General features: G+C 41.9%; 1 protein-coding gene across 3 annotated transcripts in view; it reads right to left on the bottom strand.

Moving 5' to 3' along the window:
- Positions 1-15036, bottom strand: part of NFYC (nuclear transcription factor Y subunit gamma) — a 58906-nt gene extending 43870 nt beyond the window's left edge. The window contains exons 1-2 of one of the 3 annotated variants that reach the window (XM_019547781.1): positions 5274-5522; positions 3415-3480 (exon numbers count right to left, since the gene is read on the bottom strand). In XM_019547781.1, the coding sequence (XP_019403326.1) occupies positions 3415-3445 (31 nt within the window). In that variant the 5' untranslated portion in view covers positions 3446-3480; positions 5274-5522. Of the gene's footprint in view, positions 1-3414; positions 3481-5273; positions 5523-14887 lie in introns of those variants that run through there. The other 2 variants (XM_019547783.1, XM_019547782.1) reach the window with 2 other exon arrangements.
- Positions 15037-16720: the final 1684 nt, after the last annotated feature.

The raw sequence follows: 16720 nt of genomic DNA, 5'->3' as shown, positions 1-16720 counted from the left end.
TGATAGATTAATAACCTCAAAAGCCCAACAGCATTTTTAAGAATTTTTAGTTTGCATAGACAATGGACACTATTCTCTAATCAGCTTTAGGCTAGTATCTGATTAAATGTTTAAATACATATGGAAAAGCAAGTGTCATTTAGCCACACTAGTAAAAATACTGGAGTTTAATCTGATCAGAAGTATAACAATTTTAAACAAGCTCCTAAATCATAAAAACAATAGTGGGGGGGAAGGGTCGTTTGCTTGGGGTTTTTTTAAAGAAGACTTTCAAAATGTCTAGCAAAACCCACAGAAAAATTCTTTCCTACTCCTGGAGAAATAGTGAACCTACTGTTTAAAAAAAGACCCACAGACTGGGTTTCCTTAACTTCAGTTTGGCTGCCCTCTCTTCAATTAGAATTGTTAATTATATCAACTATTTTCTTACATAGGTATTCAAAAGAGGGTGGCCGGCACAAGAAGAGTAACAGAATTGAAGGCATGCAAGTAAAGAAATTTTTGTAATCCTGTAGCAGTAATAGTTTCAGTTACATAGGCTTTACTAGCCATTTTACTATTTTGGGTTTAACCTATCCTTCTATTTAAATCAGTTATTTCCTAACTTAATGTATAAAAGCCATTTCAGTGATTGAATTCCTACAGATGAACACTGGGGTATCTTTGAGATGCAAAAATATTAAGCTCTGGGTTTTAATTTGATAAGATGTGGATAATATTATATGTAAGAACATACTCTAACTGGCTCAGATCAATCTTCATCTTGCATTGAATCATTTCACTTAATGTGTGCTGGGACTCTCCTGCTACTAGTCCCTGAAGCTGGTGTTTTCAACAACCCGTTTCAATCAGGATTCCCCATCTTCTTTCTGCAAGCAGATATACACATTCCTATCTCCCACCTCCCCTCACAAATTCATAAGGTTCACTGAACCATTACCTTACGTTTTCTGGAAAAATCTTAACTGAACTCTTGACAGCATGTCAATGTAATCCTGAATGTCAGAACCCTCATCTGAAGGGCACCACCACACTGGAGAGGCATCCTGTCCCTGAGCGTAGAGTTTAGGACCATATGAGGCATCATATACCTCATGCTGAACTGAAAACTTTTTTTCTTTTGCATTTTGTATTGCAAACAGCAGCAACTGTGCACTATACCTAAAAAAAAAGTTCATTCTGTAGTCCTTAATCAGGCAAAATTCCCATGAAGATGTTCGAGATCAGACCCACCCGCTTTTTCACTTTTCAGCCAGTTCAATTGTTTAACTATGTAGGCCTCAACTGGGTAAGTGCTATAAACCTTCTGGTTAAACTACCAACCAGTTGACAGTTGGATTGGCCAGGAGTCATATGATACCGAGTTAAAACACAGATGCCACAGCATATTTAGGACAAAGTTATGCTTTCATCTTAATGCAGCCCCAAGTGCTGCACATTTCTTTGCTCTTATGCTACGTTCTTAGGATCAGCCACGACATAGGACAGGGGGGAAAAAGGCAGAAATAATAATTAATTAAAACACAACTAAATATCAGCAGACAACACATATAAAACTACTGGGTGGAAACAAAAGGGATTCTTGTAATTGCCTTTGTTAAAAGAAAGGCTGCTTAAGAGAAGCATAATTATAGATTAATAAAAGTTATACTCTAGATAAGGTATGCAAACATAGGGTTTGTGTTTCATGGGAGATTCACCTATTTCAGTGGAGGGCTGTGGTTACTACATGCTCATTTTCCTGTATATTTCTTTATTCATCCATAATCTGTACACTTGGTGCATAAAAAACTGGAAAGCTGAACGTTAAACATGAAAATGGACTCAAGTATTTCTTTTTATAAAAATAATATACATTATTTTTAAGCTAAGAAGACCTTGCATAAAGAGAGCAGATCCTATATTGCTTGAAAGGTAGACTGAATGATCTAGTAAGACCTTTTTTGTCTCTAGCTTCCACCACTCTGATCTGTAACGGGCACTATACAAGTCCTACCCAGACTTTAATCTACACAAGTCTCACCTTCAGTAAGTCAATGAAGAAAAGGGAGGAAAAATTCAGACTGACCCAGTTTTATAGGAAGTGACCAAAAAAGACAGCAAGTTACAAAGGAACTGCAGAAAAGCTCCCAGATTTGGAAAAAAAATCTTTAAACAGAGAATCTCGTGATTGTCGAAGGAATCTCATCTGCAGAAACTTTTTCATGTAACTTTCAGTAAAGATTAGGATTGTGGCATTTTGCTCTTGAAATCACGGTATTATTATAACAGGTACAGACCATGTTCTAAGACTGCAAGGTATAAGGAAATTAATTCAAGAATGTTGTGCTAAAAACAAAACTTTGAAGAGGTTGCAAGTTAATCACCATAAAAAGTGTCATTCGCTTTATTACAAGTTCCAAACTGTTTAGCCCTGAAATTGGCAGGGCTTAGTTCATATGCCCTTACAAGTTAAAATACAGAAATTTCACCAATGTGGAAAAAAAGAATGGGACTTAGTTTATAGGGAAATTACCAGCTCTTTAGTTCTAAAGGTCACCTCCAGTGGGTAATGGTATACTCAACCACTAAACATCTACATATCCCAATGCTGCTTTTTCAAACTACAGATGACAATTTTCCACTATAAACCTGAATGTTAAAATTTCATTACAGATATTCCCAGTTGACTTTTAACAATGGAAAGTAAATGTGTGTAGGAATCTTATTTAAATTAAAATTGTGTTTCAAGCCTGTATGATGGTGAAACCAAATTTAAAAAATCTGTTTCTCAAAACACCAAGATCCCAAATCTGCATTCCTTAGGCACACTAAACTCCCAGGAAAACCAATGTGGGTTTTGGGTAGATAAGAATAGATGATTAAGCCCTACTAATCTTATGGCGTGAGTAAAATGGGATAGAACTATATCTTCATCCCTGCACAGTGATGGAGACGAAAGTATGGCATGAGTTGCAAATGAGTCTTGCTGACAAAAAAGTTTTCCAATAGATCTATTTTTTCTGCCTTCCTGACACACGGTGGGGGGGAAGGGGGTGTTTCAGGGGAGGGAAGGGGAGGTAGAACTAAGAGGTGTCTGTCTTAATTTTGCTTTTTACCCTCGCCAATGAGAGATTAATAAAACTCCACTGTAATTGAAAAATTCTTTAGTTAGGATTTCTTATTTTATATTTACAGTAAATGTATGCCCACTGCCTCTCACACACTCTCAGTAATGTATATAATGTTTCACTGCTTCTCCAGCAAAATGTTAGCATGGTTCTAGGAAAGTTTCCACGGGTTGCATTAACAACGAACTTTAGTCACAGTATTGTTCACTGATTCTGGGTACAAATGTTTAATACTGCTTATGCTCACATGCATAAAGTGTTCAGCCAGTTTTGGTCAGTGTTGGTGTAGTGCCTCTCAACTTACCACCCTCTTTAATTTGGATTATTACTGACATAACCCAAAAGTTGCAGGAAGCTGAAGCAGCCTTGTCTGCAAACAGAACATGACATTAACAGAGATTATTAATTTGAAGACATAATATACATTTTTGTAAATATTAGCATGAAGAGGCCATGAGTTAGCATGGCCTTCAGGTACTAACATTTAATCCCAGCATGCCTCCCTTATTAGCACAATTAATAACAAAGCAGTCTTAAAATTCAGAAGTGATGTTTTAGTTTAGTAGGATAGTTTAAGAAAAAAGCTAAGTTGCAAACATGACTATTTTGAGCTTTCAAAATACCAGTCTCAAGGCTGTAACGATGAGAAGACAGATAACAGCAGTATGGGAATACTGAATTAATGTCATGCAGCTTGCTCACGACAATGCAAGGACAGTAACACTACAAACACTTAGAATCTTTTGATATAGGTGAAAGGAGGAAAAAAAAGGATTATAATATAGTTTGGCTCACTGTTGAAAAGTATTTCTAATTTAGGTCTACAGCCTATTCATACAGAGTTTAGTGTATTGATACATGAAGAGTAACTTCATTTTTTTTCAGTGCAGAGAGCCCTAAACAAACTTTGTCCTTCATTCTCTAAACTCAAAGCAGCGGTATTTCAAGGTCACTTGCTGAAGGAAGGCCTTGCTCCAGCAACTTTGACTGCAGCACTTCTCCAAATGCCAGAGCAATAAAAATAAATTAATAAATCTGGAATACAAATCTTTATCTGGTGGACTAAGCAAACCCTTTCCACTGGAAAACTTCTTAAGTGCACTCTCATTCTCTCTTTCCATAGCTGTCCTTCACAGGACTACAGTTCCTGTCTGAGACTGCTTTACTGCAGGAACGTTCCAATGACCTTCATTCCTTAATTGCAAATAAAAAGGAAAACAAAGGGTTGCTTATGTTTCTCAAATATTTTGTTCATGTTTGTAAAAGGGATCCAAAGCTTCAGTACCCACAAAAACGGAATAGTTCCCAACTAGAAACCCACGTACAGCTGTTAGGCTCTACATTCCCTAGACTAAAAATCTGGCATTATCTGCAAGGGCAACACAACATGCTGCACCTTCTCTAACTTTCACACGCCAATAAAATGTAAGAATAGAATAATTGTGAGAGCATGATATATGAAGTGATGAGCTATTCTTGTACTGCACATCATATGAAAAGTTAACTTAGCTATCTTGATAAAACATATGATTTGCAGGATTAATATATAATCATACCCTGAATGTGCTTGAAAAAAATCTGGGGTGAAAGGAAGACAGCAGAATTATATCCATTATTATATGTCCATTTTAAAGCAACAGTACTGCTGGTGGGTAAAGTTACAGAAGAATTTAACTTTATGATGCAGGGCCTTAAGCATGAAATCCTGCTGTACAGCAAGGCATGTTTTTAAACAAATCTGCAACAATACCACAGGTACTCTATGCATCTATAAATAGAGGCTATTGGATAGTGGGGTAAAACCACTTAAAATTACGTTTTGGTTTATATGAAAGCTTCAGTGCACTTAAACAAAGAAAAAATACTCTGAAAAATAGTTCAAGCTTTTAACCAACATATGCAGGGCACAGAATAAGTATTTTATCACTGTATTTCTTTGCAAATTAACATCTTTCTTATTTCATCTTCTCTTACCTCTACTGAATTATCAAAAGAAACAGTTGAAGGGCATGCAAAATCCAAACAGAACAAGGTACAGTAGGTGCACTTTAAGGTATGCAAGGAATGTAAAGTGGCCATTTTCTGAGACAGTCCAACTTAACTACTCTAGCTGCTAAACTAGACAGCTTCTAGCATTTCTACATAAACAAAAATTAAACTTACCAGGAACTGCATTAATTTTACATGCAAATAATTATGCTTCTCCAGACAGGGAGAATTTAGTCATTCCTAGCCCTCCCCCACAAAAAAGGAGGAAGAAACAAAGGCAGCAGGAGATGCAGAAAAATGGTTCGGGAATGTCCACTGCAGTGCAAAACCGAACAGCTGCCCTCCCAGCAAACTATTCGCCATTTTTCTTTGTCTTTCAGCTGACCCCTGCCTCAGTGAAAAACTCCCGAGTCTCCAATGAAACACTGTGCAGCCTCCTTCCACTTTAACAGTCAAAGACATTCAATCTAGCATGCTATTTGACACCGAACCTTGCCTCCGCTGCTTGCTCATTGGCTGCGTTCCTTTATCTGAGAAGATCACAATGCCCGGATTGGCTGCTCGTGTCATCACTAACCTCCTTTGTACACTTCCTGTTTTAAAGTTACCTTGAGATGCAGAACAGGGGTCAGACACAGACTTCAAACTAGAAGGAAACTTGTGTACAGAAATATTTAGCAAATACACGCCACCCAAAAAACAGATAAGATTTTGGTGTCTGAGGCAGTCTCCCTTGCGTATTTGACAGTTTTCCTGACATTGCAATATAGTCTTAATATCTGCCACCCCTAGCATCTCTTACTGGCTGCCTGGAGTTCCATTTTTTAAAAATAATTAGGGTAATTTAGCTGCATGTGATTGGTCAGACAAATTGCCTGTATAATATTGGTACAAGATCATATAGCAGTTAATCTGAAAAGACAGTAAGCACAAATTGGAAAGTTACTGTGTAAAAAACTCCTAGGCTTTTTGTCATCATAAGACAGGAAAAGCCAGCCAGAGGCAATTAAACAACTTTAAAGTTAGCAGAATTGTAGCAGAACAGAAGTAATCTCTTTAAGACCTAATCTAGACTATTTGCACAAAGACCTGCTCCAGGTTTTCAAAAAGCCTCTCTCATTCTAATCAATTCTATTAAAAAAAATTAAGAGAACTTTAAAACTGCAGTTATGCAGTTGAGTCATGAGATGTCATCCAGAGTTTGAATATGGCCCACTGAAACTGCTCCCTGTTTTTATGAAGAACTACATCTTAATGCATACACGTGGTTGGTTATATGCTGCAGTATTTGAGAAACTGGACAAAGGTTTTTCTAAAAAACTTAAGTATGCTCCAGGGTCTTGAAAGCAGCAAGTAAGCGCTTTTCAAGAAACGAGTGTTAACTGTAGAGTTAAATTAGATGAAAACACAGATAATTCATCTGTGTCAGTAAATGTTCACTGATGCATGTCTGCGGTTAAAATAAATATTTTACACAACTTACCAACTAAGGTTCGCTATGTCCCTTTGCTAATGATTTTAGTTTACTAAGTGGCAGACACACTGCAGTAGCACCCAATACCAGAGTAGGCCACACATCTCCATTTCCCAAATTCAGCATTAACTGACAGTATTCACTTATACCACAGAATCCCTCATCTCAGTGGGGGCTAACTTTTTTGGCAGGCTAAGAGTAAGGTAAGCCCTGCATCCTCCCCAATTACCACTCTGATCCCCTTCCCTTGCCCAATGTATTCCTCTGCTTTCTGCTCCCTGTCCAAACTGTTGCTCCACTTCCTGCCTTGTTGCTGTGTTCCCCAATCTGCCACATGCTGCACACAGGGGTTACATGCAACTTGTGGCATGTGTGCTGCAGGTTAGCCACCCCGTCTTATCTCATGAACCTGATGAAGACCAGAGTAGGAAGCTCCTGCACAGTTACTAGGAGGTTTGTAAGATTTACGTTATTGTGCATTCAGCTGAATGGCAGGAGTGGTGCCAATTTTACTTCCATGACACAAGCACCTTAAGTTCTCCCAAAGATGAGAGCAAGGCCTCCATAGTACCTGCCATGTTACCATCATACAATACAAAATTCTTCATGAACAAAGTAAAAAATAAAAAAGGAACCTTTTTTATCCCCCCTGCATGAAATACCTCATTATGCAGCTCTTGACCATACTCACATGTGCAGTGACCTTCTTTAGCCTTGCAGTTTTCAATTATACAGCCATTAAGTGTTCTAAACTTGCTCAGTATTTCAGTTTTCAAAGGCTCTGAAGGCAACCACATCATTATTTCTTCACAGCAAAATACTAATAACGGCTCAACTGTCAACGAATTGTCTCTCTATACCTGATTTCAAGTGTCTACTTTCAGCCATTCCTGTTCAAAATACAGGTTGCAACCACTGTTTTGAAACCAGGTTTCCTCCTAAAGCCCCTTCTCAAACTGGTGATCTCAGACATATACACTGTTTTAAAAATGTCCTTCCTCCACAAAACACTAAATAAAATAATCACTTTAGAACAGAGAAAAACCTGGAAACCTTCAGAAAATTAAAAGCAACTGACAACAAGGACTCTGAATGGAAATCTTTATACAAATCAGGCCATGGTGGCAGCTACATTTCAAGGTCAACATTTAAAACAACAATGGGTCTGATCCAAAGCCCATTTAAGTCAACAGAAAGACTCCTTTTGACTTAAATGGGTTTTGGCTGAGACCCAAGGTTTTAATAACATGTTTATAAAATACAGTCAAAGTTGTAATACCTACACTGAGGTAGGATTGTCTTTTGTGCTTTCACTTGGTATATACCAACGAGCAACATAACTCTATTTTTCATAGTAGGATTCGAACAAACTGTATTTCAAGATGTTTTCTTACGAGAAAAAGAACATGCTTATGGTGTCCATATATAATAGCAGGGAAGAGAAAAATTAAGAAGCACAACAAATGCAAACACAACACTAAAGAAAGATTAAATTAGACCCAAACAGCTGGTAAAACTAACGCACTTAGAAAAATAGTTACCTTAGTGGCTTATGAAGTATTATGATTAGTTTTAAAAGTTCAATATCTTAAAAAAAGAAAAGAAAAGCTAATAATAGTTAGATTCTTTGCCTGTGGCACTCCAAAGGCTCAGGGGATTATGTTTGATTTACTGAGCTGATTATTCGTATTGTGAAATTGTACACACAGTGGGAGTGGTTAAGCCAATGCTGAGTGCTTTTAAAAATCCCACATAAAAGCTTGTAATGGTGGATACTAAGAGACAAGGGTGTTGAACCCATGACTGGTATATGGATTATTATGCTGGCTACTGGAAGCTATCATGTTTACCAAAATTGATACAATCTGCTGAAAGGTATTTAGCTATACTATTAAAATGGACAACTGGGACCACACAGACAAATGGATATTACGGAATCCTAATGGCCGTCTTTAGCATTAAATATACAGACAATTAAATAATCTCTGGCTTTGTAACAGACTGATATGGATACCATTCGTAAAGCTACTTCTACAATGTGAAGAACCATCTTCCAGGAAACTAAATGAAATGATCAATTCCTTCCACATGTCCTACTGAAAAAGCCATAAGATGATGGTGAAGTTACCTTTCAGACCCTGCTGGTTTGGGAAGGATTAGTACCAGCAACCAGGGAAAGAAAACATCAATATCCAAAGATCAATCTCTGTGTTGTTTTTTTTAAAGGCCACTCAAAATAAAACATACAGCCCACCTCCATAAAAGTATGTAGAACAAAATGAATTTAGAAATGCATCCTTGCCAAAGGATGAGACAAGGTAATTGTGCACAAGTGTTGGAAGGGGTACTACAGACAGAAAGGGCTATGCAATTAGAGAGATCTTCCCCTTCAGATTTCTCACCATTGCTCTCAACCATGTCCCTCAGCTGGTGGTGGTATTAGCAAAGAGCAGGCTGCAAGTAGCCAGCCTTTAAACAGTGTTGTCCGACTCTTTCCCACAACACCACACAGCTCTCTGCTTGGAACACCAGCCACTTGCAGCACCTTGCCTACATCAGCTGTCCCAGAGCTACTACTAGTGGTGAAGGCAACTGGGAGAAATGGAGAGCACAAGTGCCTTACCACAGTGTTAAAAACAGTATTATAGGAAGCTGAGCAGAGAAGAAAACGGACTGAATATAACTCAGAACATCTCAAGAGTAAAATCTAATTGCCCATGGAATTCCTTCTTTAGGGATCTGGTAAAGGCTCCATCACCCGAGACAAAACAAGACTGGACAAATCAGTTTAAAATATAAAAAAAAAAAAAAAAGAACACTGCAACGACCAATCCCACATTAGCGTGAACTGGACGATCTGGGTAGAGATGGAAAAAACCCCTGCAAATAGTTTTCTGTGGGTATGTTAGAAACAACTCAGAAAAATCCTGAGTTTGGTCTCATCCTACATTATTAATTACTATTCTAATGGAAGATTAAGCTCTTTAACACAAAAACTTGCTCACATTAAAACAAGAGAGGCCCAAATGACTAAGTCAGACTAACTAGCCAAAAAGGCCAGAAATGCCTTAAGGTTTCGACCATTCCTAAATAAAGACAATGCAGATTTGATGTTGTATCTTAAAGGTACATAAACTACAAAGAACCAGCTCTTGCTTCAAAATCCTAAATAGGTTCATTAAAGAGAAGACTTTAAAACAAGAGGTGTGTCAGGAACAGTCAACAGAACACCTGCCAAATGTACAGTTACTCAACAATATAGAACTATTTTCCTTCTGTTTAAATATAAACATTATGAACAGATTGTTCTTGGCATAAAAATGAGTTCGGAGCAGAGTAAAAAAAGTTGCATTCCCCAATCTTCACTTTTGGTGAGCAGAGATAAAAAAAAGATTGAAGTAATATCAGAAGTTTTATTTTCATGTCTGAACTGAGTCATTCACATTTTTGGCAATGTTACAAGTTTACTGCAGCAGCACAATTTGCTGACTTATCTATGTATTTTGCTACCCTTTTATAAAAAACAGAAACTTACAGGTTTCATAAAAACAGTAACTTACAGGTATCTTATCTTTTTAAGGCTTGCTAAACAACTATGTTCTTTGAAGGTTCCAGTAACTTTAACCCGAAACTGATTTTGAAGACGTTATATTATCCAGAAAAGGAAAGGAATGTATCCAGACTTGAACAGTTTTGTATACAGATGGCTCACGATCTGTGCTACCACCATGTTAAACCCATCTTTCTAACTATGGGTCCAGTCCCGCAAAAGTGGTAATAGTTCACAACTTTAACTGCTAACAATGGAGTGTATAGCACCCAGAACTTGGTAAAACTAAAGGTGCACCAATATATCAGTCACATATTGGATTGACACTGATAAAAGGAAAATTAACATTATCGGCAACTGGTTCTTTTTGGCCGGTGTAACCAATAAGATCACCGATAAACATCACATGCATGCACACAGCTACTGCATGCATGCAGCCAGGAGTATAGTCAGCCCAGCAGCTTGGAGAGCAGCATCCAGCTGGTAAGTCTGGGTGAGGGAAGGAGTGGGGCAGGGGCAGGCACTGCCCAGCCAGGAGGAGGACAGAGCTGCAGGCAGCTCATCTGGGGTGTGTGTGGAGGTGAATAGCAGGGACATGGGGGGTAGGTAGTGCCATGCAGCTGCATGCACCCCCAGGAGAGGTATAGGAGGCATGTGCACCCTGGATTTGTGCATGAGGGAGAGATAGGCTGCCTGTTGTGGTCTCTGGGCCAGGGGCTGCACTGGCCTCTTCCCAGCTGAGCAGGGACTGGGCTTGAGGTAGGCAAGGGCACCGCTGAAAGAAGTGACTATGGAGTGGGCTACAGCTACCTCAAAATGCCCTGTAGCCCTTGCTCCCAGAGCTGCTGCCTCCTGCCCCAAGCCCAGCCCCCCCTGCCAGGAAGAGGCCAGCACAGCCCCTGGCCTTGAACCCGCAGCAGGCAGCCCACCACACATCTGGAAGGCACAAGCACCCCATGATTCCGAGCATGTGTGTAGTGTCAAGGAGTTGCTGTGCGCCCCCCACCCCCAGTGGCTCCTGGATGAGCAGCCCACGGCTCCATCCCGCTCCCGGGGTCACATTCACCGCCCTGGCTGGGCAGCACCTGCCCCTGCCCCTCTCTCTCCCTCATTGTGGAGGCCTCGATCTTCCCCCCACTGCCCCTTCTCCCCACTTACCAGCCAGACGCTGCTCTCCAAGCTGCCAGGCTCCATTCCTGTAAATCGGCTATTGGATGAGTATAGACCAATATGGCTGGTTAACAATCAGCCACTGGTATTGGCCATGAAAATCTTTACTAGCGCACCCCTAAGGAAGACTACACCTACACATCCATTAAAGATAAATAGCCCTTACAGTATGACAATTGACAGCTAGTCCATACGTTTCCCCCATGCTAATAATGAAAGAAAGTTTATCTTCACTTAACTGAAGGCTAAAAGCATTTGTGGTTTAACACTTCTATATTGTCACTTTATCAAGAAATGAATGCTTCACATCATACAAAGAAACCAGGGATTTGAGGTTTGATGCCACTCTTCTCCCTTGCACACAAAAAGACATTAAAAATGTCAAAATACAGTCTTCTCTTGAAGGTTTTCCTTCTGTCCACCCCTGCAACATAAACCTTACCTCTAGAAACCTCCAAATTCATTCTAAATATTTACAGTTTAATTTTTGCAAAATGATCTTACTGCTATAAAAAGAAATAGAATAAAGGATTTCAAAGATCACCTTCACTTTATAACTTTAACTATTTTATGTATATAGAGAAGGCTAATGGTTGTTATTCTGCATTCATATAGTATTCTCAATAATAGGATCTCAAAACTATTTACCAAGATTAAACTTGCATAAGCCTACACAGCAGGAAAAGACAAATGGGAAATAATGGTACAGGTTATACAACTTGCTCAAGGTCACTCAGTCAACCAGCAGCAGTCTCAAATGGTCCTGACTATGTCCCTCCCTCCCAAAAAGCAACTCTCTCAACCTGTTGTGTGGGGGTTTCTAGCACATGGTATTTTCTGGCTCATTTGACAAGAAATTTTGCATTAGTTTTGAAATGCATATAAATTGCATTCACTCCAATGTGATCGACATGGAGAAAACAGCTCTAGATACCAATACATTGGTAGAGGCTATGTGAAGAGAAGCAAAGTTATACAAGGTTATTTTTCTTTATGATTGATACATAAATTATATAAACTGGCTGGGAATAAAGTTAGGCTGCAAATTTGAAGGTTCCTAAACATCACAAGAATAAGATTCTGCAACAACCTTCCAATAAGAGAAATGGGTGCAAAAAATCTAGTCTTCAAGATTAAGCTTGAGCTATTATGAAAGGGATTATACAACGTGGTTGCCTGTGATAGCAGGAGGCAGGACTCAATGACCCAAGAGGTCCTTTGCAATCCTACTGCACCTTATAAACTGACAAAGTAAACCCGTCTTGCGTGCTCCCAGGTCCTTCATTCAGAGCCACAAATGCAGCCAGTTACTAAATTGCCATTTCACATCAGTTTAAGTCCAGCTGCTTTAGACTACTGCAGGACTATTCATAGAAGACTTATTCATAGAGATGTTGGAATAGCTTGGGAACTCTCAACACCACAAGATTTCAAGAAAAAAAAATAGTATCTGACACTGAGAATTCAGCTATTATCACCTACTGTAGAATGAACCGGGGGGGGGGCGGGGTGAGGATGAGTACTGGTCCACACCCTGGATGACCAGCATGGACCTAGCTCCATGGGCCAGATCGGGTCCATGGTTTCCACTCCCACACCCGCACAATGTTGGATCCACTGCTCGTGACACCTGATCCAACCAGTTAGCCAAATGAGACACCTGCTCCATGGCTTGAGTGGACACTCAGTCCCAGTCTAGCCAGGGCAGGTGATGGATGCAACACATGGGGGACCCATGCGCTCCTCACCCTGCACAATGGATCCAGAGGGTGCCACATGCAGCATGCACCCCAGACCAATTAGACTGTGCAACACTTGCAGCATGCATCCTGGTCTAGCTGGAACAAGTACCCATGCAGCACACACTCTGGGCCCTCTGCATGGGACAGGTCTGGTGTGCACGTGGGTCAACTATGAGACCCAGGGGCAGCGTTGGAGGCTGGCTACATCTTTGACATCGGTGCTTTAGACCAATCTGCCACTGAGGTACCGAACTGGGTGTCAGCAGGTCTGGGTCCTATTCCCAGCTCTGAGAATGATTCCCTGTATAACTTCCAGAGAAAGGGTGGGCAAAGAGATGGGGCTCTTAGACTTCAGCTGACATGCTTAAATCCTTCAAATCTAATTCAACCACAGGCTTCCTGTGTGAGCCTAGGCAAGTCCTCGATCCTGTGCCTCAGGTCCCCATCTGTAATGCAGGGGCAATACTTCCCTTTTTTACAGGGATAACATAAGAATAAAAGCAAGTAATGCTTGGCCCTCAGATATTAATGGTAATGACCACATAAGCATCTAAATAGACATAGAGGCCTCTGACAGACATGGAAAAAAAACCCTACCAAAAAAAATCCCAGTGCTTTACTGAAAGAGGCATCACATTGGTTTGATCTATGCAACGTCTCTATAGATCAGGCAGTTCAGCAGGGCTTTTTGGCACTTTTATCTGAAGCCGATTCAATCAGCGCACGATCTATACAGACGCTGGGAGATCCGGGTTAAATTAATGTGATACCTCCTCTGGGCACATGCTATGCCAGGTGCAGGAGCCTAACAAGCTGAAAATAAAATACTGTGTTTTTTTCCCCGTGCTGGTAAGCAGCCAAAGTGAGAGCAGACAATGACAATTTCACAAGGTGATGGAAGAGCTTAGCTTAAAGCACAATTTAAGACGCTAATGTTCTATGCATACATATGTAGGATACATTTAATACAGACCAGTTAAAAAAAAAAAAAGGATTTGTTAGTCAGACATCATTCGTTTAGTGTTTTCATTTCTCTCAACTCCAGAAACAAACGTCTAAGCAGCCAGTTTAATTTTGTTTTAGCCACCTTCATTTGCAGAGCGCGAATGTGGCAATATTTGCAGTTGAACACTGCAGGGAATTGCATTTTTAAATCAATTTGATCACTTAAAAAAAAAAAAATATATATATATATATACACATACACACACACACGCACACATATACATATATCTTTGCAATTCTTCAGGACTTGTTTAAAATGCCCCCACCCAGTTTCAGAACACAGGCCAAAATTTAAATCTCGTAAATCGCTCTCAAAACCCTCAGGGGAAAGAAACAACCTCAAAACCAAACAACTTGGATTATTTCTTGGAGCTCCCAGGAGCCTCTCCTTGCTCCTCGTATTGTCAGGATATGTGTTAGATGCAGAGTTTGGTCATTTCAGGTTTTTGCATGGTTCCCCCCCCTTGCTTTACCCAGGGCAGCTGATAGTCTCAAGTAGAGTTTAGGATGCTGCACTGATTGTAGAGGATAGTTTAGGTGGGCCTGACCCTACCCCAGACTGACCTCAGCCGCCTCCAGCTGCCCAACCCCCTCCCCTCCATCACAGCCGAAGCCGCCCCCAGTCCCCTCCGCGGTCCATTCGCCCGCAGCCAATCGGCAGAAACACCTCAGAGCCCGCCTCCTCGCCGCCCGCCAATCAGCGCGGGCGAGACCGCGCGACCAATGGGAACGGAGCTGGCTCGCGCAGGGTGGGGGAGGGGAGAGACACCACCCTACTCCGAGCCCCCGGGCCGCGCGGGTGGGTCTCGCACCGCCCAACCCCTCCCCCTTCCCCTGCCACACTCACCGGCCCGGCCAGCGCCGCCACCCCCGCCCGGAGCACCGAGGGGAGAGGGACGTGCCGCCGCTCTGCCTCCCGCCCGGCTGAAGGGAGGGGGTGGGGGGGTGCTTGAGCGGAGCGAGCGCGGAGCGGCCGAGAAACAAGATGGCGGCGCCTCCGTGAGGCGGCAGCGGGGAAGCTCCGCCCCTTTCCCCCTCGGGCTGCCGCATTGCGCGTGCGCGTGACCCGGTCTTAGAGTCTCGCGAGATTTCTGTGGGGCGAGGGGGGGGGGTGTCCTCCCCACCCCAGTGCGGCGGCGGGAGAAGAGGGACATCCCCTGAGGATGTCCTTGACCTCCCAGTTCTGGGGCGGGGGACCCCAGGAGTCCTGCTAAACTTAGCTCTTTCCTTTATATGTATGTGTGTGTATGTACACACACCCAGTTTATACACACACACAGTTATATACGTACATATGCATACGTGCATACACATACAGATACATAGACTCGCACATACATGTACACACACATATATATGCATGCGCACACATACTTGTGCACGTGCACACACACATACATATGAAAGAGAAAAATACAAGTTTTTAACATTCCCGAAGCATAGACTTTCAGCACAACACCAAAAATCATGAGAGTTGGCAAGACTGCTTCTGCCCCTCCCCGTCTCCCTGCCTGTCAGCAGTCCTGGCCTGGGCAGGATGCCCTTGTCTTGTGGGCACCCTTGTTCCTTTCCCCTGCCGCAGCCCTTGCAAGCATCGCTTCATCGGCCCTGCACGGGCCTTTCCCCGCACTGGGGCTGTGTCGACCACAGCGATGCGTTGCGTCGCCTCCCAAATGACGGCCACATGGCTAGGGGAAAGCAGCCCCCGTGTGATGTGTGTGATGGTTTGGTCATTCAGGAGTGACCACCCCCTCCGTCTCGCCCAGTGAACCAGGACCCTCGTTCTGCCGCCGCGCAGAGCGCTCCTCCGGGGAGGCCTGCGTGTTCATGGAGCGATGCACGCTGGGCTCACTGCTCAAGTTAACAAGAAACGTAGTGTTATGTCTCTGTCACTCAGGCTCTGCTGCGCTGGAGTTCTTAGTCACCAGCCAGCTTTTATGGGTAGGTCGTTGGCTTCCCAAGACAAATCAACTGTTAGTACCAACCTGCATACACCAACGCACTGGGTTCGGTAGATAACTCCAGGGGATTGGAAATCGCGACCAGCGTGCTTCAGTTCTGGCCTGCACCGGGCATAGGGATTAAAGGGGAGCTAATTCTCCTTCGCTTGTTCACTCCTGGGCCTAACTGGAGAGGTTTCCCAGTTGTGATCCTGATAAACTGTCCAGATGGAACAGGACTCAGACAACTAATGTATTTCATATGAGTGAGCCGTTCCGTCGTTGCATGGCAGCTTTCTGTGACTATCCTCCCCAAGCTGGATTTGAATGAAGAAAAATTCTCTGTATCCCAGTTCACTGAGCCATCCCGTTTCCCCAAGGTCTTTCTCATTTTTTAACAGACTCAGAAAACAAGTCTCTCCACTTCTGTAGCCTTCCCATTAAAGAGTGCAGCTTGAAGAAGTAACTGTCCAAGTAATGTTCATTTGATGCATCTTCATTGTGTCTCATTAATTTCCAGAAGGAATTCATCCACTTTACAACTAACAAAGATTACTTTCCTAACTTCTTGGGATGGGAAAAGGTTCTTCCTGGCTTCTAACCTTTAACCACTTATAAATCTTCTGAAATTGGACCTAGGTGTTGTTGAGAGCATAATGTTGAATAACATTTTGTTATGAATAGTTTACACTCCCGTGTGAAAGAGGAACTCAGCCTGGTTCATAACTGAGCCTGCCAGC

This window comes from Crocodylus porosus, unplaced genomic scaffold, assembly GCF_001723895.1.
Source record: "Crocodylus porosus isolate Cpor-Errol unplaced genomic scaffold, CroPor_comp1, whole genome shotgun sequence".
NCBI lineage: Eukaryota > Metazoa > Chordata > Crocodylia > Crocodylidae > Crocodylus > Crocodylus porosus.
The sequence above is the reverse complement of the archived record's forward strand: the minus strand, read 5'-3'. Positions and strand labels throughout refer to the sequence as shown.